This window comes from Tachyglossus aculeatus, chromosome 14 (genome assembly GCF_015852505.1).
Source record: "Tachyglossus aculeatus isolate mTacAcu1 chromosome 14, mTacAcu1.pri, whole genome shotgun sequence".
Lineage (NCBI taxonomy): Eukaryota > Metazoa > Chordata > Mammalia > Monotremata > Tachyglossidae > Tachyglossus > Tachyglossus aculeatus.
In genome coordinates, this window is record NC_052079.1 from 25,900,692 (window position 1) to 25,927,634 (window position 26,943).

Consider the following 26,943-nt stretch of genomic DNA (forward strand, 5'->3'; position numbering starts at 1 on the left):
GCTTAGTACGGTGCTCTGCACATAGTAAGCGCTCAATAAATACGATTGATTGATTGATCTCCCCGCCCCTCCCCTCCCCACCCCACCCCCACTTGCCCCTAGCTGGCGCCGGGGCGCGCGCACGCACGCTGGCACGCACAGAGGGCGCGCGCACGCACGCCCTTACGCACCGAGGCGCGCGCACGCCCTTACGCACCGAGGCGCGCGCACGCCCTTACGCACCGAGGGCGCGCGCACGCACGCTCGCACGCACCGAGGCGCGCGCACGCACGCTCCGAGGCGCGGCCCCCGCCCTCAGCGGGCGGGCGGGCGTCGAGCGTTTTTTCCCGGCATGCCGCGCGGGGAGGGATTTAACGCCAAGATGGCGGACAGCCTGGATGAGTACGAGAAGGACGCGGGCTGCGTCCCCATTCTGCACCCTGAGGTGAGGCGTCGCGCCGCTCCGGTCCGCTCCGGTCCGCGCCGGTCCGCGCCGGTCCGCGCCGGTCCGCCTCCTCAGGGCCGGGGAACAGGGCGAGGGCATGTGCCGTGCCCCGGCCACCGGCCCCCGGGCCAGGGAGCCCACCGAGGCCCGACCGGCCGGCCGCCCCGAGCCCGCCCGAAATGCGGGGGGCAGCAAATCAATCATCATCATCAATCGTATTTATTGAGCGCCTACTATGTGCAGAGCACTGCACTAAGCGCTCGGGAAGGACAACTTGGCAATCAGTCAGTCGTATTTAGACTGTGAGCCCGCTGTCGCGTAGGGACCGTCTCTCTGTGTTGCCAACTTGGCCTTCCCAAGCGCTCAGTACAGTGCTCGGCATCATCATCATCAATCGTATTTATTGAGCGCCTACTGTGTGCAGGGCACTGGACTAAGCGCTCGGGAAGGACAAGTTGGCGACATAGAGAGACGGGCCCTACCCACCGGTGGGCTCACAGTCTAAAAGGGGGCACACAGGAGGCGCTCAATAAATACGATTGATGATGATGGTGATTTAGTGAGCGCTTACTGTGTGCACGGCACTGTACTAAGCGCTTGGGAAGTCCCAAGTTGGCGACATACAGAGACAGTCCCTACCCACCGGTGGGCTCACAGTCTAAAAGGGGGAGACGGAGAACCAAACCAAACATACTAATAAAATAAATAGAATAGATAGGTACAAGTAAAATAAATAAATAGAGGAATTAAAAAAAAGTTCCCTGCCCACCGCCGGCTCCGGGGGGGCACCCCACTGGTTGGTAGGGACTGCATAGGTTGCCAACTTGTACTTCCCAAGCGCTTAGTACAGTGCTCTGCACACGGTAAGCGCTCAGTAAATGCGATTGATTGATTGATTTCCTGCTTCCCGCCCCCCGCGGGCGTATAGTATAGAGTATATATATTTATGGAGTATAAATAAATACTCTACTTATTTATTTTACTTGTACATATCTAGTCTATTTATTTTATTTTGTTAGTATGTTGGGTTTTGTTCTCCGTCTCCCCCTTTTAGGCCGTGAGCCCACTGTTGGGTAGGGACTGTCTCTATCTGATGCCAATTTGTACTTCCCAAGCGCTTAGTACAGTGCTCTGCACACAGTAAGCGCTCAATAAATACGATTGATTGATTGATTGATTGTACTTCCCAAGCGCTTAGTACGGCGCTCTGCACACAGTAAGCTCTCAATAAATACGATTGATTGATTGATTGATTTCCTGCTTCCCGCCCCCCGCGGGCGTATATTATAGAGTATATATATTTATAGAGTATAGATAAATACTCTATTTATTTTACTTGTACACATCTATTTATTTTATTTTGTTAGTATGTTGGGTTTTGTTGTCCGTCTCCCCCTTTTAGGCCGTGAGCCCGCCGTTGGGTAGGGGCCGTCTCTATATGTTGCCAGCTTGGACTTCCCAAGCGCTTAGTACGGCGCTCTGCACACAGTAAGCGCTCAATAAATACGATTGATTGATTGGTTGATTTCCTGCTTCCCGCCCCCCGCGGGCGTATAGTATAGAGTATATATATTTATAGAGTATAAATAAATACTCTACTTATTTATTTTACTTGTACATATCTAGTCTATTTATTTTATTTTGTTAGTATGTTGGGTTTTGTTCTCCGTCTCCCCCTTTTAGACTGTGAGCCCACTGTTGGGTAGGGACTGTCTCTATCTGATGCCAATTTGTACTTCCCAAGCGCTTAGTACAGTGCTCTGCACACAGTAAGCGCTCAATAAATACGATTGATTGATTGATTGATTGTACTTCCCAAGCGCTTAGTACGGCGATCTGCACACAGTAAGCGCTCAATAAATACGATTGATTGATTGATTGATTTCCTGCTTCCCGCCCCCCGCGGGCGTATAGTATAGAGTATATATATTTATAGAGTGTAGATAAATACTGTATTTTACTTGTACATATCTATTCTATTTATTTTATTTTGTTAGTATGTTTGGTTTTGTTCTCCGTCTCCCCCTTTTAGGCCATGAGCCCGCTGTTGGGTAGGGACCGTCTCTAGATGTTGCCAGCTTGTACTTCCCAAGCGCTTAGTACGGTGCTCTGCACACAGTAAGCGCTCAATAAATACGATTGATTGATTGATTGATTTCCTGCTTCCCGCCCCCCGCGGGCGTATATTATAGAGTATATATATTTATAGAGTATAGGTAAATACTCTATTTATTTTACTTGTACATATCTATTCTATCTATTTTATTTTGTTAGTATGTTGGGTTTTGTTCTTCGACTCCCCCTTTTAGGCCGTGAGCCCGCTTTTGGGTAGGGACCGTCTCTGTATGTTGCCAGCTTGGACTTCCCAAGCGCTTAGTCCAGTGTTCTGCACACAGTAAGCGCTCAATAAATACGATTGATTGATTGGTTGATTTCCTGCTTCCCGCCCCCCGCGGGCGTATAGTATAGAGTATATGTATTTATAGAGTATAAATAAATACTCTATTTTACTTGTACATATCTATTCTATCTATTTTATTTTGTTAGTATGTTGGGTTTTGTTCTCCGTCTCCCCCTTTTAGGCCGTGAGCCCGCTGTTGGGTAGGGACCGTCTCTATATGTTGCCAGCTTGGACTTCCCAAGCGCTTAGTACGGCGCTCTGCACACAGTAAACGCTCAATTAATACGATTGATTGATTGGTTGATTTCCTGCTTCCCGCCCCCCGCGGGCGTATAGTATAGAGTATATATATTTATAGAGTATAAATAAATACTCTACTTATTTATTTTACTTGTACATATCTAGTCTATTTATTTTATTTTGTTAGTATGTTGGGTTTTGTTCTCCGTCTCCCCCTTTTAGACTGTGAGCCCACTGTTGGGTAAGGACTGTCTCTATATCTTGCCAGCTTGTACTTCCCAAGTGCGTAGTACAGTGCTCTGCACACAGTAAGCGCTCAATAAATACGATTGATTGATTGATTGATTGTACTTCCCAAGCGCTTAGTACGGTGCCCTGCACACAGTAAGCGCTCAATAAATACGATTGATTGATTGATTGATTTCCTGCTTCCCGCCCCCCGCGGGCGTATATTATAGAGTATATATATTTATAGAGGATAGATAAATAGTCTATTTATTTTACTTGTACATATCTATTCTATTTATTTTATTTTGTTAGTATGTTTGGTTTTGTTCTCCGTCTCCCCCTTTTAGGCCGTGAGCCCGCTGTTGGGTAGGGACCGTCTCTATATGTTGCCAGCTTGGACTTCCCAAGCGCTTAGTACGGTGCTCTGCACACAGTAAGTGCTCAATTAATACGATTGATTGATTGGTTGATTTCCTGCTTCCCGCCCCCCGCGGGCGTATAGTATAGAGTATATGTATTTATAGAGTATAAATAAATACTCTATTTTACTTGTACGTATCTATTTTATTTATTTTATTTTGTTAGTATGTTGGGTTTTGTTCTCCGTCTCCCCCTTTTAGGCCGTGAGCCCGCTGTTGGGTAGGGACCGTCTCTATATGTTGCCAGCTTGGACTTCCCAAGCGCTTAGTACGGCGCTCTGCACACAGTAAGCGCTCAATTAATACGATTGATTGATTGGTTGATTTCCTGCTTCCCGCCCCCCGCAGGCGTATAGTATAGAGTATATATATATTTATAGAGTATAAATAAATACTCTACTTATTTATTTTACTTGTACGTATCTAGTCTATTTTATTTTGTTAGTATGGTTTTGTTCTCCGTCTCCCCCTTCTAGGCTGTGAGCCCACTGTTGGGTAGGGACCATCGCTATATGTTGCCAGCTTGGACTTCCTAAGCGCTTAGTACGGTGCTCTGCACACAGTAAGCGCTCAATAAATACGATTGATTGATTGATTGACAGGGGGCCCCCCCTTCGTCCTCTTTCCTCCGGCTGCCGGTCCTGGCCTCTCTGTGCCCTGTGGGTTTGCATGGCAGGGCCGCGCCGCCCCCCCGGCTGCCCGTCGAGGCCTCCCGAGGGGCAGGTCGGCGCTCCTCAAGGTAATAATAATAATGGCATTTGTTAAGCGCTTACTATGTGCAAAGCACTGTTCTGAGCGCTGGGGGGATACAAGGTGATCAGGTTGTCCCGCGTGGGGCTCGCAGTCATCATCCCCATTTTACAGATGAGGCTCCGAGCAGTTGTGACTCGCCCAAGGTCACACAACGCACACGTGGCGGAGCTGGGATTCGAACCCGCGACCTCTGACTCCAAAGCCCGGGCTCTTTCCACTGAGCCACCATGCTTCCCTAAGCGGCGGTGACACCCGCCGCCTCCTCCTCCTCGTCCTCGGGGAGCGGGGCAGTCCCTCACGAGCCATTCATTCGGCCGTATGCGGGGAGGAGGGCCCCGTGATGCTGTCGAACGCATCGCCCTGGCCTTGAAGACCATCCCCTTGCAGTGTGTGCGCCGTCAAATCAATAATAATAATAATAATAATGATGGCATTTATTAAGCGCTTACTATGTGCAAAGCACTGTTCTAAGCGCTGGGGCATTTACAAGGTGATCAGGTTGTCCCACGTGGGGCTCACAGTCTTAATCCCCATTTTAATCAATCGTACTGAGCGCTTACTGTGTGCAGAGCACTGTACTAATCAATCCCCAGACTTGCCCCGCCAGCGAGAGATTGAACGGTGGACCGTGTTGCCACCACAAAGGGAAGGATTTGTGTGTGTTTGTGTGTGAGTGTGTGTGAGTGTGTGTGTGTGTGTGTGTGTGTGTGTGTGTGAAGGGGTTAAGCTTTTGGGGAAGGATAGTTAAAGACCAGGCCGCCCCTCTAGGTATGGAGGCTGGTTCTGCAAACAGGACCTTGAACTCCGTGCAGGGAACTGCTTCTGGCCGACTTGACTGTGGTGCTGAGAAGGCCCAGGGCCCCGAATTCTCTAGCTGGTATCATCATCATCATCATCATCATCATCAATTGTATTTATTGAGCGCTTACTGTGTGCAGAGCACCGTACTTAGCGCTTGGGAAGTAGAAGTTGGCAACATATAGAGGCAGTCCCTACCCAACAGTGGGCTCACAGTCTAAAAGGGGGACACAGAGAACAAAACCAAACATACTAACAAAATAAAATAAATAGAATAGATATGTACAAGTAAAATTAATAGAGTAATAAATATGTACAAGCATATATACATATATACAGGTGCTGTGGGGAAGGGAAGGAGGTAAGATGGGGCGATGGAGAGGGGGACGAGGGGGAGAGGAAGGTGGGGGCTCAGTTTGGGAAGACCTCCTGGAGGAGGTGAGCTCTCAGTAGGGCCTTGAAGGGAGGAAGAGAGCTAGCTTGGCGGATGGGCAGAGGGAGGGCATTCCAGGCCACGGGGAGGAGGTGGGCCAGGGGTCGATGGCGGGACAGGCGAGAACGAGGTACGGTGAGGAGATTAGCACCAGAGGAGCGGAGGGTGCGGGCTGGGCTGTAGAAGGAGAGAAGGGAGGTGAGGTAGGAGGGGGCAAGGTGATGGACAGCCTTGAAGCCGAGGGTGAGGAGTTTCTGCCTGATGCACAGACTGATTGGTAGCTACTGGAGATTTTTGAGGAGGGGAGTAATATGCCCAGAGCGTTTCTGGACAAAGATAATCTGGGCAGCAGCATGAAGTATGGATTGAAGTGGGGAGAGACACGAGGATGGGAGATCAGAGAGAAGGCTGATGCAGTAGTCCAGACGGGATAGGATGAGAGCTTGAATGAGCAGGGTAGCGGTATGGATGGAGAGGAAAGGGCGGATCTTGGCAATGTTGCGGAGCTGAAACCGGCAGGTTTCTGGTAGTTAGAGGTACCGCTCTAGAGGTACTTAGAGAACCCCCTCCGTGCACGCACAGTCCTGCTGCAGGGTCACCTGCAGACCCTCAGGCCCTGGAAAAGGGACCTGTCTTGGCCGAATTGTACTTTCCAAGCACTGAGTACAGCGCTCTGCACACAGTCAGCGCTCAATCAATACGAATGAATGAATGGGGCGCCGACTGTGCGCAGAGCACTGCACTAAGCGCTCGGGATGGCCAGATCGGTAACGGATAGGGATGGTCCCTCCCCGGCAACGGGCTCCCGGGCTAGAAGTCCGGTGGCGGGACAAGCCACCGTTGAACGCTAGTCATTAGTAAGGCCTGGAGCTCTCCCGTGGCAGTCGTTAAGTGGAACTTATTGGCCCATTAAGCAATTTCCTTTTACAACATGGTAGAAATAGTAAACCGGAGAGGCAGCCTGGCCGAGCGAGCGGAGAGAGCAAGAGCATGGGAGTCGGAGGGACCCCGGCGGTGTCATCTCGGCCCCACCCCTTAATAATAAGAATAATAACATCAGCGGTGGTGTTCGTTATGCGCTTACTGGGTGCCAACCACTGCTCTAAGCGCTGGGGTGGAGACAAGGTCATCAGGTTGGCCCCCTTGGGGCTCACACTTTTAATCCCCATTTGACAGCGGGGGTAACTGAGGCACGGAGAAGGGAAGTGGCTTGCCCAACCTCACCCAGCAGACGAGTGGGGGAGCCGGGATTAGAACCCACGTCCTCTGAATCCCGGGCCCGGGCTCTTTCTGCTAAGCCACGCTGCTTCTCTGTCTGCTCTGTGACCTTGAGCAACTCACCTAACTTCTCTGGGCTTCAGTTACCTCATCTGTAAAATGGAGATGAGGGCTGAGAGCCCCATGTGGGACAGTCCACGTCCGCCCTTGTATCCATCCCAGCACTTAGTACGGTGTTTGGCACACAGTAAGCGCTTATCAAGTGCCATATAAAAAAGGTTTGATCTACCTTGTTTTTAAATGGTAGCTAAGTGCTTCGTGCTCTAAGGAACAGCCAGAGTGGGCTTCCCATTCAACGTGGGTATTTGTTGTAGTAATAATACAGATTTTGGTGTTTAAGCATGGACTGTATTAAGCATTAATCAGGTCCCACGTGAGGCTCACAGTCTAGGAGAGAGAACAGGTATCGAATCCCCGTTTTGCAGTCGAAGAAACTGAGGCCCAGATAAGTGCTGTGATTTGTCCGAGGCCACACGGCAGATCGGTGGCGGAGCTGGGTTTAGAACCCGGGTCCTGATTCTCAGGCCCACGGTCTTTCTACTAGGCCACATTGCTTCTCAAATTGCTTTGTAGAAAGCATTTTTAATATATCCGTCTGCGATCCAAGTCTAGTTGCAGAGGCTGTTCTTAATAATCCTATTTGTAACACCCAGCTATATTCCATAAGTATTTAAATTATATTTTGCCAGTCCTATTTCTGTATAATATGTGACTACCGGCTCTTTGTACCCTACGTGTCAAGACACCAGTAAAGTCCCCTGAATGTCTAAAGTGGTATTGTGATGTCAGTGCTGTGATGGGTTATAGTCACTTTTGCTCATTAGATTAAAGAGAATGTCCTTTTCAAGGTTCGCCAGGGAGTTTTAACACAAGTGGTAGAGAGAATTAGCTCATTGTGGGCAGGGAATGCGTCTGCCAACCCTGCTGTACTGTACCCCTCCTAAACGCTTAGGACAGTGCTCTGCACACGGTAAGCGCTCAATAAGTACCATTGGCAATGGTAAGTTTGACGGCAGTGTGGTCCAGCCGCATTATTTTAACTCTTGGGAATAGCAAACAAAAAGATGATATCGTCAGATCTGGGATTGGAGGGTCCTCAGTGGGATTTTTTTTGTAGAGGAAAAACCACCTCTCACGTCCAGGAATGCGAATTTGGGGACTGTTAGCAGGAACATTTTTACTGGTCTTAATTGCACCGAGGTGTCTTAGGAAGGAAGAGGAAATGGCTAAGGTTAACAAGATCCACAGCAGATTGGTTTTACGTCTGCTTGTCAATACCTGGAATAGCTCCGAGAAGCCAAAGGAGAGCAGATGCATATTATGCGGTAGAGGTTTAGTGCACTGTGTAAGATCCAAACGAGAGGGTCGCTTGTTGTCCGGGCCGCTTTCAGCCCTCCCTCTATCCGGGCTGGGCGGCAGATCTTTGGGGGCCTGGATTTGGCCTTACCCATAGCAAGATCTGACTCCACTGAGGTGCTGCTCTTGGAGACTGGCACTGGAGAGGATGCAGAGAGCCCAGAAACCCCACTGCCTCAAACCTGTCTGGTCGTTGGTTTTCCCTGCCTTTTTTGGTCGTCATTCTCTTGGTCTGTGTGAACTTGAAAGGCCCACCAACCATGCGGATGGTAGTAATATAAAGGTAATTAGTCAACATTTGGGAATCAGTCAGTTACTGTGCGCAGGGTACTGTACTAACTGCTTGGGAGAGTACAAAAGAGGTGTCAGTCGATCTTATATATTGAGCTTTTACTGCACGCAGAGCACTGTATTAAGCACCCGGGAGAGTTCAGTTCAGCAGAGTTGATAGCCATGTACCCTGCCCACAAGACCTGGTCCCTACCCACAAGGAGTTTACAGTCTGTGGGGGGAAGCAGACTTTAAAATAAATTAGAGATCAGGGAAGTGGGACGTAAGGATCTGTATGTAAGTGATTTGGGGCTGGGGTGAGTATCAAGGGGCTTAAAGCAGTGGGGGGGGGGGCAACCAAAAGCATGGGGTGACAATAATAATGATGATGGTATTTGTTAAGCACTTACTGTGTGTCAAACACCGTTCTAAGCGCTGGAGTAGATACAGAATCATCAGGTGGGACACAGTCCCTGTTCCACATGGGGCTCACAGTCTTAATCCCCCATTTGACAGGTGAGGTAACTGAGGCCCAGAGAAGCAAAGTGACTTGCCCGAGGTCACACAGCAGACAAGTGACGGAACCAGGCGATGCAGGGGGAGGGCAGATTGGGGAAATGAGGGCTTAGTCAGGGAGGGTTTCTTGGAGGAGATGTGCTATTGAAAGTGGGGAGAGGGAAGGAGGAGGGAGTTTTTCCAGGGGTCAGTAGCAAGACAGATGGGACTGAGGTACCCTGAGTAGGGTGGCGTTAGAGGAGGCAAGTGTGTGGCCCGGGTTGTAATAGAAGACCAGTGAGGTTAGTTTGGGACTGGAGAACTGATGGAGAGAAACCCTAGGGAGTGTCTCTAAAGCCAGAGTGAAGGGACACGTTTCCTCCCACAGGGAACTTGCCTTTTTATGGGCGAGACCGACAGAAGTATTTGTGAGTAGAGGTGAATACAATCGAATAATCATATCCGCAAGTGCTGGGGTGGGAATCGATAAGTACAGAAGTGCTAGAGGTGACCGGGGAGGGGATGCTGCTTGGGATATTGGGGAATTATTCGGGCACAGCTTGTTGGGAGGAGGTAGGATTGTAACATGGGGAGGGGAGAAACACGGCCGGGGAACAGCGTGAGCGAGGCACCTCAGAAACCTCCAGTGCTCACTCACCCACCTCCACATCAATCAAGCGTGTTTATTGAGCACTTTGTGCAGAGCACTGTACTATCCGCTTGGGAGAGTACAGTATGACAGAGTGGGTATCATACGTTTGTTACAGTCTACAGCCCACATCAGACAGAAACTCCTTCCCATTGGTTTTATAGGCCTCCCATCTGCTCGCCCCCTCCTCCCTTACCTTGCTCATCTTCCGCTACAGCCCGTCCCACTCATTTCTTTCCTCTAACGCCAGCCTACTTACTCCCTGTACCTCGATCTCTTCTAACTCTACCCCTTGCCCACGTCCTCCTCTCAGCTTGGAACTCCCTCCCCGTGTCTGAATGACAGACCACCACTCCCTCCCCCTTCAAAGCCTTATTAAAATCACATCTCCTTCAAGAGGTCTATCGTGACTAAGCCCGCAGTTCCCTTGTTCCCTCCCCCTTCTGTGTTGCCTAAGCACTTGGATATGCGCCCTGTAAGCATATAATATTCACCCTACCCTCATCATCATCATCAATTGTATTTATTGAGCACTTACTATGTGCAGAGCACTGTACTAAGCACTTGGGAAGTACAAATTTGCAACACACAGAGACAGTCCCTACCCAACAGTGGGCTCACAGTCACAGCCTCAGCCCCACGGCATTTATGTCCCCGTCCATTATTTATTTCAGTGTCCGTTTCCCCTCTAGACTGTAAGGTCCTGGTGGGCAGGGAGCGTGTTTACCAGCTCTGTTGTATTATACCCTCCCAAGCGCTTAATACAGTGCTCTGCACACCATAATCACTTAATAAATTCCACTGATTTTGCTGGGAAGGAACGAAGAAATTTTGCTAGGGAGTAACAGGCGAAGAGAGCTGATAGGTCGGATATGGAAGGCTTGAAGCTGACTCTGAAGAATTTTTACCTGATGCGGAGGGAGTTGGGAGTAGATTGCATTATTTAAAGTGTTTTGTTGGTCTTCTGAGACAACCTTTCATAAAATACAGTAAACCCATCTGAGGAAGGGTGATGGGTTTAGCTATTATGAGTTAAAAACCTGAAGTAGCATTTAAAAATGTCAACCCACCTATTTTCATTCCTAAAAAGTTTATTTTGAGAAATTATCACTTTTCCCCTTATTGAAGTCCCGGTCTGGAATTTCTTGAAGTTGATGATCCACAAATCTATGGAGTTTACTGTGATTTCTCCGGGCCGGATACCCCCATTCCCTCCCGCCCCCATTTCACATTTACTTATTTTTAAGGTACTATTCTTGTTTGGTCATCTTTCTTGATGAGTATAATTGAATTGCTTCAGCAGCACAAGAAGCAGTGAGACCTAGTGGGAAGGGCCCAGACTTGGGAGTCAGAGGGCCTGGATTCCAAACCCTGCTCTGCCACTTGCCTACTGTGTGACCTTGGGAAAGTTACTTGACTTCTCTGTGCCTCAGCTTCCTCATTTGTAAAATGGGGATTAAATTTTCCCTCCTTCTTAGGCTTCTACTTACACTCTGAGCCCCATGAGGGACAGGGACTGTGTCTGACCTAATAGTGAATAATTCTATGTGCCAAACTACAAAGCGTGGGGTAGATATGAGATAATTAGGTCACACATCTCGTATATACCCCAGTGCCTGTTACCGTGCTTGGCATAAAATAAGCACTAAACAAAAACCACCATTATAATTATTTATTTTCTTGTCTTACTATTTGCTTTTCATCTGGTAGTGCCAGTGTTAGTCTGATTTTTATTTTTAAAAAAAGCACCATAAATTTGGAACACCACATCGCCCCCTCATTACATAGAAAATGTTTAATTGGAAATTGGAAAAAAAATAGGTTCAGCAGTGAAATTGCCTACTTGTTTGACAACTTCAACTGGAAATAAGAAGTTCTGGATAAACTGACAAGTTAGACATCCTAGGTAACGCGGTGAACTTTTGCTCTCTAGTAGTAGTAGTAGAAGTAATAGTATCCGATCAGGAGTGCCCTATACTAAATACCTGGGAGAAGCCAAATAAAGTAAACAGTCGGTTGTATTTCTTGGGCACTTTGGTGTGCAGAGCACTGTACTGAACGCTTGGGAGAGTACAAAATAACAGTTGGGAAACACATTCCCTGCCCACCAGCTGACAGCCTAGAGCGGGAGACCTTTAAGTACTTCCTACGCATCCTAGTGAAGGACTGGCTAATTACAGGGTAAATTCACTGTATGTTTAGAATCTTATAAGTCTGTCGTATACCTTTTGTTTAAGTTAGCATTTACGTGAATATATGTACAGTCATTATTCCTCCTGTAAAATGACCGTCGTATATGAAATTGGAAAATTAAAATGCTGTCTCTGGTGGTTTTTAGGGTAAAACAACAGTACTTGACAATTCTTGGTATTTCTTCAGGGTGCTGAAATTTTCATTATGCGAGTACAGACTATTTTCTGAAAATGCTGTCAGCTGATTCAGGGTTAGAATAGGATTAAGGAGTTAGAGGAGGGTGTATAAGATTGCAGTTTTAGAGGGAATATAACGATCGGTGGCATGCACTGAGTGCTTACTTTATGCGGAGCTAAGTGCTTGAGAGAGTATAGTACAGTAGAGTTTGGAGACGGAATCCCTGTCCACAAGGAGTTTACAGTCTAGGGGGGAGACTTTACAATAAATTATAGGTGGAGGAAAGAGTCGAGCATAAGGATAAGTGCCGTGGAGCCAGAATGAGGATCAAAATGCTTAAGGGGTGCACAGCCGAGTACGTAAGCGACACCGAAGGGGGAGCGGATAGGGGAAATGAGGGCTTAGCCTGGGGAGGCCTCTTGGAGGAAGACTGCCACTGATGAAGGGGGAGGGAGGTCCAGGCCAGAGGGGGGTTGTGACTGAGGGGTTGGCAGTGAGGTGGACAAGATTGGGGTACATCTGGGAATTGGAGTTCCTTGAAGGCAGCGACTGCATCTCTGACCTACTGTACACTCTAGACTGTATTCTCGGATTGGGCAGAGAACATGCCTGCTAATTCTGTTGTGTGGTACTCTCCCAATCGTTTAGCACGTAGTCGATGCTCAGTAAGTACCATTGGTTAATTTACTGTCTGTCAAGAGCCCACTAGAGTGTTGCACACCCAGGGGATGCTCAGTAAGTAGTTGCTGGGCTCACCAAGTGCTTCTGAGTACCTGAATAAATGGCACCCAGACTTGGTAAGGAGAGAAGAGCAGGTAAAGGAGAGGACAGGAAGAGGAGGGACAGCAGTGTCGGCGAGGACACGGCCCTAGAACCAGCGTGGAGCCCCCAAAGCCATCTAAGCGGCCAGTGAAGCCCTCCGGAGCCAGGCCGGGCAGCCTGTACCGCGGACTTGGATTCCTCCGAACCCTGACTGCTGCCTTGCGGGAAGACCCCGAGAGAGCAGTCCACGTGTGGCTCCCGCGATCTGTGGTCCCTGAAAGGAGTGGAGATTGATGTGCAAAGGGAAGCAGCGTTGGCCTAGTGGCTAAAGCACGGATCTGGCGGTGAGGGGACCCAGGTTCTAATCCCGGCCCGGCCATTTGCCTGCTATGTGACCTTGGGCACACAGGTCACTTGAGTTCTATGTGCTAAAGTTTCCTCAACTTCAAAATGGAAATTCAGTACTTTTTTTTTGTTTGTTTCTGTTGGGTGTTTTTTTTGGAGGGTATTGTGAATAAGTAACTATATGCCTGGCACTGAATTAAGGTCTGGCGGCGGGGGTGGGGTGGGGGTAGGAGATGATTAATAATAATAAGTATGGTATTTATAAAGTGCTTACTATGTGCCAGGCACTGTTCTAAGCACTGGGGTGGATACAAGCAAAGCGGCTTGGACACAGTCCCTTTCTCACGTGGGGCTCACAGTCTCAATCCTCATTTTCCAAGTGAGGGAACCGAGGTACAGGAAAGTGAAGTGACTTGCCCGAGGTCACACAGCAGACAAGTGGCGGTGCCGGGATTAGAACCCATGACCAGGTTGGACACAGTGCCTGTCCCCGTGGGGCTCACAGTCTTATTCCCCATTTTCCAGATGAGGTAACTGAGGCACAGAGACTTTAAGTGACTTGCCAAAGTTCTCTTTGATGCCTAGACTGTGAGCCCCATGTAAGACAGGGACTGTATCCGGCCTGATTAATGTGTATCTACCCCAGTGCTTAGTACAGTGCTCGACACATAGTAAGTGCTTAAGACCATCAAAATAAGGCAAGTTGGACTCGCTTTGTCTGATTTCCTATTGCACTGTGAACATTCTTTTTTTTTATTTAGTAAAACAGTATAAAAGCTCTCCGTGAGTTCCATGTTCTGAGCTAGCTATGTAATCTTTGGAGGCTTCTGTCACGAGGGGCTCGATTGGCCCGGGGTCCTGGGATCCTAGGCAAGGGTAAAATGGGGGTGAGCCTTCAGGGGGAGATTACAAAGAAGTCTGCAAGTGACCCCAACACTTTGTCGTAATAATTGTGCTGTCTGTTAAGTCCACGTTATGTGCCAAGAGGTGAAGTAACTCCAATATGATCAGCTCAGACCCGATCCATGTCCCCACATAGGAGCTCTCGGCCTAAGTGGGAGGGAGAAAGGGTTTTGAATCCTCCTGGAAGAGCTGAGGATACTGAAGCCCAGAGAAGTGAACTGATTTGCCTAAGGTCACACAGCAGGCCAGTGACGGAGCTGGGGTTAAAACCCAGGTCACCTGCCTCGCAGGCCTGGGCTCTTTTCACTAGGCCATACTCACCTCCCTTCTCAGCCTCTGAGTGGGCGCTGCTTCGGGGAATTGTGATGAGGAGCGGGAAGGGGCATGAGCCAACAATGGGCCCATCTCCTTCAGCACTCCAGTTCTGGCCCATTTTAGTGGGAATTGGTGGCCCCTTAATGTCTCTTCTCCCCCTCCGCCCCCCACCACCCCATGAGCACCCCAGAGGACAGGCTGTGATCCCGATCCCGGTTGCCGAAGGGGTTGCCCATCGATCGAGATGCCTGTGGGGTCACAGCGGCTTTTGGGTAGATGATTACGTGTTTGTCTTTGACATCCTTGGAAATAATCCTTTGACGACGCACTAGAGCAGCAAAGACGAGGTGCGTTCTAATCATTAGCGTCGAATCGATTATCCCTTTCTCGGGACGGTTCTCTGCCCTTTCGTCGCTTCTTCATTAGCATCTCTTCTAGAGGGCATGCAAGAGTAGGAGAGGAAGTTAAACTTAGAGCTATAGAAAATTTTGATGGGCAGAACTTGAAACTAATGGCTAAATGAGATTTGGGGGTTATTTGGATTTCCATGTTTATGCTATGTCTGTTGTCCATTCTCACGAGTCCCGCATCTTGGGTCGACTGTAAAATGAAAGGATGAGGCCTTTCATTCTGAAATGCGGTATTTCTTCTAACATCAGTCTCGGCTAGCTTCTTCAAAATATCATTAAGCTATCAACACAGGTTCTCATTTTGCCATCTGTGTATGGAATTGCACGACTGTTCTGACTGAACGCGGTGATCAAATTAAAGACTTGTTTACTTATGAAAAAGCCACATCTGCTGTGGAAAATGAATAGGATTAATTCCTTAATTTCAAAGCTAAACTGCTGAGGAAAATTCAGTTTTTGCCATTACCATTTGTGGCAGTGGAATGGTTGTCACTAAAATAATACACCCTTTCTCGGATATTTTTTTTTTCAGAGGAGTTATTTCATTAGGAGTAGGAAAACGACTTTCTCAGGTGGTACTGGAAATAAAACTGGAGTTCCGAGCTCATTTGAGCGTTCTTTTGATTGCATGCACAAGATGCTGGTCAGGAACAAAGTAATAAGAGCTGCTGTAAAAACATCATCAATCTTCAGGTTTACTTGTTGTTTTAGCAGTAGTTCTAAAAAGAGTTCTGAAAGAATTCCAGGTTTTCACAGTCCTCTCTTCTCCCCCCACACCCTCCCCCCCAAAAAGGCAGAAGCTTGGTTAGATAATATTCAGTTTTGTGAAAGGTGAAACAAAGACATTTTTCCATGGAAAAGCTCAACTTAAAATGTATTATATCCTTTTTTTTACAAAATCCGTTAAAGAAAATTAAATTTTGTTTAGGTCTCTTTCTTAGGCTTGGTGAAACTGGAAAGAGTGAATGAAGGCTTACTGATCCAGAAAGACAGGATCCCTATTGTACTTCCCAGTTTGTACTTCCCAAGTGCTTACTACGGTGCTCTGCACACAGTAAGTGCTCAATAAATACGATTGAATGAATGAATGAATGAATAAGCAGCTTAATTTAAACTCAACACGGAGACTGTTGTAATAGAAACTCAGCCAGGTAAGATAGGAGGGGACAAAGTGACTGAGTGCTTTAAAGCCAATGGTAAGGAGTTTCTGCTTGATGCAGAGGTAAATGGGTTCTTGAGAGGGAAGACATGGACCGAATGTTTTCGTAGAAAAAGGATCTGGACAGCAGAGTGAAGTGTGGATTGGAGTGGGGAGAGACAGGAGGCAGGGAGGTCAGCAAGGAGGCTGATGCAGCAGTCAAGGCAGTGTGGTCTAGTGGATAGACCATAGGCCTGGGAGTCAGAAGGACCTGTGTTCTAATCCTGGCACTGCCACTTGTCTGCTTGGGCAAGTCACTTCACTTCTCTCTGCCTCAGTTACCTCATCTCTAAAATGGGGATTAACACTGTGATTCCCCATATAGGACATGGACTGTATCCAACCTGATTAGCTAGTATCTACCAGAGTGCTTAGTACAGTGCCTAGCACATACTAAGCCTCTCTACCCAATCTTGATGATCAGATTACTGAGCTCAACTCTACCCTTTCTACTCATCTAGACTCGCTCGCTCCCCTTTCCCTTCTCCGCTCTCGTACCACTAACCCACAGCCCTGGATCAGTGCCACTGTCCACCTCCTTCGCTGTTATGCTCGAGCTGCCGAACGCTGCTGGCGAAAGACTAAACACCATGCCAACCTCGTTCACTTCAAGTTTATCCTTTCCTGCCTTAACTCAGCCCTCTCCTCTGCCAGACAAAACTATTTCTCCTCCCTTATTGACACCCATGCCCATCACCCCCGTCAGCTCTTCTGTACACTCAACTCCCTTCTCAGGCCCCTGGTTCCTCCCCCTCTTCCTTCCCTCACCCCCAACGATCTGGCCTCCTACTTCATTAATAAAATTAAATCCATCAGGTCCGACCTCCCAAAAGTCACTCCCTCCCCTTCTCCAACCCCCAGGCTCTCAACACTCTCTGCTACTCTCCCATCCTTCCCAGCAGTATCCTCAGAGGAGCTCTCCTCCCTCCTCTCAAGTGCTACTCCGGCCACCTGTGCTTCTGACCCCATTCCCTCTCATCTCATGAAATCTCTCGCTCCGTCCCTTCTCCCCTCCTTAACTTCCATCTTGAACCGCTCACTCTCCACTGGTTTCTTCCCCTCTGCCTTCAAACATGCCCATGTCTCTCCCATCCTAAAAAACCCCTCTCTTGACCCCACCTCACCTTCTGGTTATCACCCCATATCCCTCCTACCATCCCTTTCCAAACTCCTTGAACGAGTCGTCTACACGCGCTGCCTCGAATTCCTCAAAGCCAACTCTCTCCTCGAGCCCCTCCAGTCTGGCTTCCGTCAATCAATCAATCAATCACATTTATTGAGCGCTTACTGTGTGCAGAGCACTGTACTAAGCGCTTGGGAAGTACAAGTTGGCAACATATTGCCAACATTCCACATACATTCCATGGAAACTGCCCTCTCAAAGGTCACCAATGACCTCCTGCTTGCCAAATCCAAAGGCTCCTACTCTATCCTAATCCTCCTCGACCTCTCAGCTGCCTTCGACACTGTGGACCACCCCCTTCTCCTCAACACGCTATCCAACCTTGGCTTCACATCCTCTCCTGGTTCTCCTCTTATCTCTCCCGTTGTTCATTCTCAGTCTCTTTTGCAGGCTCCTCCTCCCCCTCTCATCCCCTTACTGTAGGGGTTCCTCAAGGGTCAGTTCTTAGTCCCCTTCTGTTCTCGATCTACACTCACTACCTTGGTGACCTCATTCGCTCCCACGGCTTCAATTATCATCTCTACTCTGATGACACCCAAATCTACATCTCTGCCGCTGCTCTCTCCCCCTCCTTCCAGGCTCACATCTCCTCCTGCCTTCAGGACATCTCCATCTGGATGTCTGCCCGCCACCTAAAACTCAGCATGTCCAAGACTGAACTCCTTGTCTTCCCTCCCAAACCCTGCCCTCTACCTGACTTTCCCATCACTGTTGACAGCACTACCATCCTTCCCGTCTCACAAGCCCACAACCTTGGTGTCATCCTCGACTCCGCTCTCTCATTCACCCCTCACATCCAAGCCGTCACCAAAACCTGCCGGTCTCAGCTCCACAACATTGCCAAGATCCGCCCTTTCCTCTCCATCCCAGCCGCTACCCTGCTCATTCAAGCTCTCATCCTATCCCGTCTGGACTACTGCATCAGCCTCCTCTCTGATCTCCCATCCTCGTGTCTCTCCCCTCTTCAATCCATACTTCATGCTGCTGCCCGGATTGTCTTTGTCCAGAAACGCTCTGGGCATGTTACTCCCCTCCTCAAAAATCTCCAGTGGCTACCAGTCAACCTATGCGTCAGGCAAAAACTCCTCACCCTCGGCTTCAAGGCTCTCCATCAACTCGCCCCCTCCTACCTCACCTCCCTTCTCTCCTCCTACAGCCCAGCTCGCACCCTCCGCTCCTCTTCTGCTAATCTCCTCACCGTATCTCGTTCTGGCCTGTTCCGTCGTCAACCCCCGGCCCACGTCATTCCCCTGGCCTGGAATGCCCTCCCTCCGCGAAGCCGCCAAGCTAGCTCTCTTGCTCCCTTCAAGACCCTACTGAGAGCTCACCTCCTCCAGGAGGCCTGCCCAGACTGAGCCCCCTCCTACCTACCTCTCCCCCTCCTCCCCCTCTCCATCTCCCCCGCCTTACCTCCTTCCCCTCCCCACAGCACCTGCATATATGTATATATATTTGTATGTATTTATTACTCTATTTATTTATATTTGTACATATTTATTCTATTTATTTTATTTTGTTAATATGTTTTGTTTTGTTCTCTGTCTCCCCCTTCTAGACTGTGAGCCCACTGTTGGGTAGGGACTGTCTCTATATGTTGCCAACTTGTACTTCCCAAGCGCTTAGTACAGTGCTCTGCACACAGTGAGTGCTCAATAAATGCGATTGATTGATTGATTTTATATATATATATATATATGTATATATAAAGGCAGGATAGGATAAATAATTGGATTAATGTGATAGCAGTTCATATGTAGAGGAAAGGGCAGATTCCAGAGATGCTGTGAAGGTAGAACCGAGAGGATTTGTGACAGATTGAATTTATGGGATGAATGAGAGAGATGAGTTGAGGATAATACCAAGGTTACAGGCTTGTGAGATGGAGGATTGGTAGTGCAATCTACAGTGATGGGAAAGTCAGGGGGAGGACAGGGTTTGGGAGGGAAGATGAAGAGTTCTGTTTTGGGCATATTAAGTTTGAGGTGTCAGTGGGACATTGAAGTGGAGATGTCTTTACTCCTGGGTTTTGGGGTCCTGGTGGTGGGGGAGCATGGAAAGAGAGAGAGAATGAATATAATAATGATGGCATTTGTTAAGCACCTACTATGTGCAAAGCACTGTTCTAAGCACTGGGGGGATACAAGGTGATAAGGTTGTCCCACGTGGGGCTCACAGTCTTAATCCCCGTTTTACAAATGAGGTAACTGAGGCCCAGAGAAGTTAAGTGACTTGCCCAAAGTCACACAGCTGACAAGTGGCAGAGCAGGGATTAGAACCCATGACCTCTGGCTCCCAAGCCTGTGCTCTTTCTGCTGAGCCACGCTGCTTCTGAATATTTATGTGTGCATATATGTATTGGGGTGATGGATCCCCTGCATGGATCTTGGGGAAGACAGAAATTAGAATAAATTTCAGCCGGGGAAGGGGCAGAGTTGAGGGATATGTACATAAGTAATGTGGGGCTGGGGATAGGCAGAGTATCAAAGCGCTTATGTTGCAGCAGAGTTGCCACATTTGATCTACCCATTATTCTAAGAGTTGGGCTCCCAAAGTTGGAGTTTTCTGATGGAACTTTGGAAACAATTTTATGCAGTTGCTCCGTTTTCCCACTCCGTGCATTTTCTGCATTTTTTGAGGCAGCTCAGCCTGACGGAAAGAGCCCGGAGACTCAGGAGCCTCAGGTTCTAACCCAGCTGTGCCCTCTTATCCAATCCTTTTTCCTCCTCCTACCCACTCCCAGGCTTATAGCTTATAATAGGGCTTTGCTAACCGCCCTAAATGATTTGTTTTTCTGTGAAAATTCTGAATTGTTGTCGATGCAGCGTGGCTTAGTGGAAAGAGCACAGGTTTGAGAGTCAGAGGTCGTGGGTTCTAATCCCGGCCCTGCCACTTGTCAGCTGTGTGACTTTGGGCAAGTCATTTAACTTCTCCGTGCCTGTTACCTCATCTGTAAAATGGGGATCAAGACCGTGAGCCCCAGGTGGGACAACCTAATAGCCTTGTATCTGTCCCAGCACTTAGAACAGTGTGTGGTACATAGTAAGCACTTAACAAATACCGATATTATTATTACTAGTATTTTAATTATTATGTTGAACTGATTTCTGTATAGATTTATACGACTAAACTCCCTTGGCACCCCTATAACTTGAAGTGTTTAGCATGTGGAAGAGTTTGCTTTTTTAGCTACAGTGGCACTGATGTAATTTCCCAAGCAGCAGTCGTCAAATGTGAGGATCAGGGTATGTATGCTTGTGTACGTGTTCTCGTTCCGCCTTTAAAAAAATATATATAGTATTTGCAAGTATTTACTGTGTGTCAGATACTGTCCTAAGCACTTAGGGTAGATGCAGAGATAAACAGATCAGACAGAGTCCCTGCATGGGGCTTATAGTCTTAATCCCCATTTTAACGAGGGAACTGAGACACAGAGAAATTGAATGACTTGCCCAAGTTCACACAGCAGGCAAGTGGAGGAGCCGGAATTTAAACCGAGGTCCTCCGACTCCCCGGCTCAAGCTTTCCACTGGGCTACGCTGCTTTCCTCCCCCTCCCCACCCCATCACATCTCACCTTTGAATCCCTTTTGCTTTTAAAATAAATTATGCTTTGAGAATGATTACGGAAAGTAATTTATACATTCGAGTTGGCTACTGGGGGTCAGTTGGATGAAATCAGAGCCGTGGTACCTTAAGAATCTTACAGCAGTTTACATTCTGATTGGGAGAACTGTAGGAATAAAAGCCCACTTAGCAGGCCGACGATTGTATTGTGATATGTAAATTGGACATAGAGTGCAGTTTAGGAGCAGACTCTGCCAGATGGCCATTAGCGTGTGGTGCTCCTTTGAAAGGAGGATCATAAATTTGTTCCAGGGAGTACCAGAGGTCTTGGCCATTTGAGAAAATCCTGCTTCCCTTGCTGAGTAAGAGGATTGTGTCAGGAGCGGCGGAGGGAGTAGGTTGATGTGATGCCCGGGGAGTCCAGAGCGAGACTATGGCCCGGAAGCCGTCCGCTGGTCTGTGGCGGTCCCTTTGCACCCGCCTCCTTCCCAGAACTGTCCCCAAACGAGCCCTTTTTCAGGGTGGGTTGAGATTGCTCATCTGACCAGTTACAAGAGCGACTCCTTCATCCAGAAATGATGTGCAGCAAAGCAAGATGGGTATCTGACCCCGACAAAGGGATGCTTGCGCATGCCCACGTCAAGCAATCGGTTCTCAAAGGTATTTATTGTGCGCTTACTGTGCTCAGAGCACCTACGAAGTGCCTGGGAGAGTACAGTGCGACAGAGTTGGTAGACACGTTCCCTTCCTACAATGAGAGGTAATAGAAAACAAGGCTAGGAACAGGTGCGTGACGTCACCAGGGCTGAGGAGATGCAAGATTTCATACATATATATATATATATATGTATAGACCAAAGCCAAACTGAGAAATCTGGGGCATCCCTGAAGAGTGAGTCTATCTGGATCCAGGGACATTCCCAGCAGAGTTAAGGCATTTCTCCAAATCTCCACAGCCAGCCTTTAAGGGGCAGGACTGGCTAGCTAAACCCTCGATATTTTCCATGCCTTCTGGGAAAATCCTGGCAGGGGGGAGGCCCCTCATGTAAACCCCCAAGGAAGTCGTCGTCCCCCCCGCACACACACACTTTTAGTGGTTGAGGTTCTAGGTTCCTAGTGGAGTCCTAGGCCACCTGACCGTGAAAAGTGACTGGAAGCATCATGATACTTTGATAATAATAGTAATGGTGGTATTTGTTAAGGACTGACTATGGGCCAGACACTGTACTAGGCGCTGGGGTAGGTACAAGGTGATTTGGTTGGACGCAGTCCTTGCCCCACATGGGGCTCATAGTCTTAACCCCCATTTTACAGATGAAGTAACTGAGGCACAGAGAAGTGAAGTGGCTTGCCCAAGGTCACAGCAGACAAGTGGAAGAGCCAGGATTAGAACCCAGGTCCCTCTGACTCCTAGGCCCCTACGCTATCCACTAAGTCCTGCTGCTACCCCGACAAGCAGGATACGTTCCTGGAATACTTGTATCAAGGGGTGTGTTTTTCCCATAGACCCATGAGTTGTACATTAGAAATCTGCAACGATAGACATCAATAAACCATCATTCAGTAAAGTAATTCAGAGCAAATCATTACAATATAAATGAGTTGTAATGTTATCATTATGGCATTTTCTAAGCACTTACTGTTTGCTGAGCACTGGAGTGTGGAGTGTCTGCAGAGTTATCAGATGGAATTCAGTGTCTGTCCCACATGGGGCTCCCAATCTGTCCTAGCCCCATTTTACAGATGAGGAAAGTCTGGGTAAGTGACTTGCCTCAGATGGCACAGCATCCAGTGGGCGGCCTGAGTTTTGGACTAGGTCTCCCACCTTCCACGTGCTTCTAGACTGACAGTCTTCTAGATTGTGAGCCCACTGTTGGGTAGGGACTGTCTCTATATGTTGCCAACTTGTACTTCCCAAGCACTTAGTACAGTGCTCTGCACACAGTAAGCGCTCAGTAAGTACGATTGAGTGAATGAATGCTCTTTCCATTGGGCCCTAATGCTTTCTGATTGAGTCTTGAGTGTTTGCCGGAGACTGGAATAATTGAAGATTGTACTGATGATGGAGTAGTTTTTCAGCTTAAGTTGAAGAGCAGCCTTCTTTCAACTTAAAGCAATTTGTAGTAGGCTAATTCCTTCTCAACATCTGCCACCTCTGAATGCTTCTCTCTGTGAGAATCCTCTTCAGTCACTTAAATTCCTTTACTTTATTGAAAATTGAAAGGCTTTTTAAATCCCGAAATTTTAGGCGGATGAGAAAGCTTAACTACTTCTTCATTAAAATCACATTTCCTTCCCTGACTAAGCCAGAACTGAACTCCCTTGCTCCCCTGTCCCTTCGCTGGTCTTATTATTAATCATATTTATTGAGTGCTTACTGTGTGCAAAGCACTGTACTAACCCTGGGTCACCTCCCCCCAGTCAGCTTCCTCCGCTCCTGTGCCCGAGCTGCAAAGCGCCATTGGAGGAAATCCAGATATCTCTCTGACCTTGTCCACCTTAAATGCATTCTTAATACGCTTCAATATGGCCCGCTCCACTGCCCAACAACAATACTTCTCCTTCCTGATTCACTCCCATACCCACTGCCCTTGCCAGCTGTTCCAGACACTTAACTCCCTTCCCAAATCTCCTGTCCTTCCCACCCCCATCATCTCTATCCCTTAATGACCTGGCCTCATACTTCATCAATGAAACCGAAACCAGCAGGCGTGATCACCCAAAAACCTCATCTGCTCCTCCTCACTCTTCGACTCTCCCTGTGTTCCCTGTGGTAAGTTTCAAGACAAAATCTCTCATCTCCTCTCTAAATCTACCCCCCCCCCCCCCCCACCTGTGCTTCTGACCCCATCCTCTCATACCTTTTTAAAACTCACCCTCTCCCTTCTTCCCTCCATGACTGCCATCTTAAACCGTTTGTTTTCCAACTTCCCCACTGCTTTCAAACATGCTTATGTATCCCCTGTCCTAAAAAAACCCTCGCTTGCCTCCATAGCTCCCTCAATTTATCAATCAATCAACCAATCAATCAATCGTATTGAGCGCTTACTGTGTGCAGAGCACTGTACTAAGTGCTTGGGAAGTACAAGTTGGCAACATATAGAGACAGTCCCTACCCAACAGTGGGCTCACAGTCTAAAAGGGGGAGACAGAGAACAAAACCAAACATACTAACAAAATAAAATAAATAGAATAGATTTGTACAAGTAAAATAAATAGAGTAATAAATATGTACAAACATATATACATATATACAGGTGCTGTGGGGAAGGAAGGAGGTAGGATGGGGGGGATGGAAAGGGGGACGAGGGGGAGAGGAAGGAAGGGGCTCAGTCTGGGAAGGCCTCCTGGAGGAGGTGAGCTCTCAGTAGGGTCTTGAAGGGAGGAAGAGAGCTAGCTTGGCGGATGGGCAGAGGGAGGCCATTCCAGGCCTGGGGGATGACGTGGGCCGGGGGCCGATGGCGGGACAGGCGAGAACAAGGCACGGTGAGGAGATTAGCGGCAGAGGAGTGGAGGGTGCGGGCTGGGCTGTAGAAGGAGAGAAGGGAGGTGAGGTAGGAGGGGGCGAGGTGATGGAGAGCCCTGAAGCCGAGGGTGAGGAGTTTCTGCCTGATGCGCAGATTGACTGGTAGCCACTGGAGATTTTTGAGGAGGGGAGTAACATGCCCAGAGCGTTTCTGGACAAAGACAATCCGGGCAGCAACATGAAGCATGGATTGAAGTGGGGAGAGACATGAGGATGGGAGATCAGAGAGAAGGCTGATACAGTAGTCCAGACAGGATAGGATGAGAGCTTGAACGAGCAGGGTAGCGGTTTGGATGGAGAGGAAAGGGCGGAGCTTGGCAATGTTGCGGAGCTGAGACCGGCAGGTTTTGGTCCTGGCTTGGATGTGAGGGGTGAGTGAGAGAGCGGAGTCGAGGATGACACATCATCCTCATCATCCCATCTCCCTCCTCCCATTTCCCTCCAGCTTCTTGAGAGAGTCATATACTTCCACTGCCTCCACTTTCTCTCCTCCAGTTGCCTCCTGGATCCCCTCCAATCTGGCTTCCACCCCTTCACTCCACAGCTGCAGCCCTTTCTAAGGTAACCAGTGACCTTCTTGCCAAATCTGATGGCCTCTGCTCCATCCTACCTCTCCTGTATCTCTCAGCTGCCTTTGACACTGTAGACCACTCCCTTCTCCTTGAAACTTTATCCAACCTTGGATTCACTGACACTCTGTTGGTTCTCCTACTATCTCTCTGACTGCTCCTTCTCAGTCTCTTTGGCTGGCTCCTTCTCTGCCTCCCACCCTCTCACTGACAGGAGGGGTGCCCTCAAGGCTCAGTTCTAGGTCCCCTTATAATTCTCCCTCTAAACCCGCCCCCTTAGAGAACTCGTTTGCTCCCATGGCTTCAGTTCCCATCTCTGTACAGATGATTCCCAAATCTACAGCTCCAGCCCTGACCTCTCTCCTTCCTTCCAATCTCACATTTCCTCCTCTCTTCAAGACATATCTACTGAGATGTCCTGCTGACACCTCAAATTGAACGTGTCCAAAACGGAACTCCTTATCTCCCCACCCAAACCCTGCCCTCCCTCATCTTGCCCATCTATGTAGACAACACCAGTATCCTCCCTAGCTCACAAACCTGTAACCTTGGCATTGTCCTCGATTCATCTCTTTCATTCCACCCACACATTCAATCTGTCACCAGATCCTGTCGGCTCTACCTTCACAACACTGCTAAAATCCACCCTTCCCTCTCCATCCCAACTACTACCATGCTGATACAAGCACTTATCCTCTCCCATCTTGACTACTGCATCAGCCTCCTTGCTGGCCTCCCGGCCTCCTGTCTTTCCCTACTCTAATCCAGACTTCACTCTGCTGCAGCGATCATTTATCCACAGAAACGTTCAGTCCCTGTCTCTCCATTCCTCAAGAACCCTAATGTCTGCCCATCCACCTCTGCTTTATACATATGCTCCTTACCGTTGGCTTTAAGACACTTAGTCAACTTGCCCCACTCTACCTCACCTCACTGATCTCCTGCTACAGCCCAGCCCACACACTCTTCTTCTCTAGCGCCAGCTTACTCACTGTGCACTGACATCGTCCAGCTGGCCGCTGACCCCTTTCCCATGTCTTCCCCCTAACCAGGAACTCCCTCCCCCTCCATATATGCCAGACCACCACTCTCTCCACTTGCAAAGCATTATTAAGGTCACATCCTCTCCAAGAGGCCTTCCCCGATTAAGCTGCCTTTTCCCAGCTCGCTCTCCCATCTACATCATCTATGCACTTGGATCTGTGACTTCTGGATATTTGATATTCACCCCGACCCCACAGCACTTAGGTACAGATCTTTAAATTATACATCGTAAATTATTCATATTAGCATCTGTCTCCCCCCTAGACTGTAAGCCTATTATGGGCAGGGAATGTGTCTGTTAATTCTGTCATTGTACTCTCCCAAGTGCTCAGTATAGTGCTCTGAACATAGTAAACATTCAATAAAGACCATTAATTGAGTGATGTGCCCTCATTTTCCCTATTCTCTCTCCCTTCTGCATTATAATAAGAATAATAAGTATGGTATTTAAGCACTTACTATGTGCCAAGCACTGTTCTAAGCACTGAATTGCCTATGGACTTGGATTTGTATCTTTTAAGCACTGGTATTCACCGTACTTTCAGCCCCCCAGGACTTAGGTACATACCCATAATTTACTTTGCCTCCCCCTCTAGACGTTACGGTCCTTGTGGGCAGGGAACGTGCCTACCAACTCTGTTTATTCTACTCAGGTGCATTGATAGGGAGTCAGACCTTAATATGAATACATTCTGGATATGTTCATAAGTACCGTGGGTGGGTTAGATAGAGGATGCAAATCCAAGTGCAAGGGTGATGCGAAAGGGAGAGGGAGAAGAGGTATTGAGAGTTTAGTGGGGAGAGGCCTCTTGGAGGAGATGTGATGTTAAAAAGATTTGAAGGGGGGGGAGGGTGAACATCCGTCGGATATGATGGCATTCCAGGCCAGAGGCAGGATGTGGACAAAGGGTTGGCGCCGAGAGAAATGATGTCAAGGTACAGTGAGTAGGTTGGGGTTAGAGGAGCAAAGTGTGTGGCCTGGGTGGTAGTAGGAAATCAGAGAGTTAAGGT

At 48.3% G+C, this 26,943-nt stretch overlaps 1 protein-coding gene across 2 annotated transcripts in view; it reads left to right on the top strand.

Moving 5' to 3' along the window:
• The first annotated feature begins 331 nt into the window (after nt 1-331).
• Nucleotides 332-26,943, top strand: part of ZDHHC17 (zinc finger DHHC-type palmitoyltransferase 17) — a 134,956-nt gene continuing 108,344 nt past the window's right edge. For both annotated transcript variants that reach the window (XM_038756256.1, XM_038756257.1), the window contains exon 1: nt 332-424. In XM_038756256.1, the coding sequence (XP_038612184.1) occupies nt 332-424 (93 nt within the window). The remainder of the gene's footprint in view (nt 425-26,943) is intronic.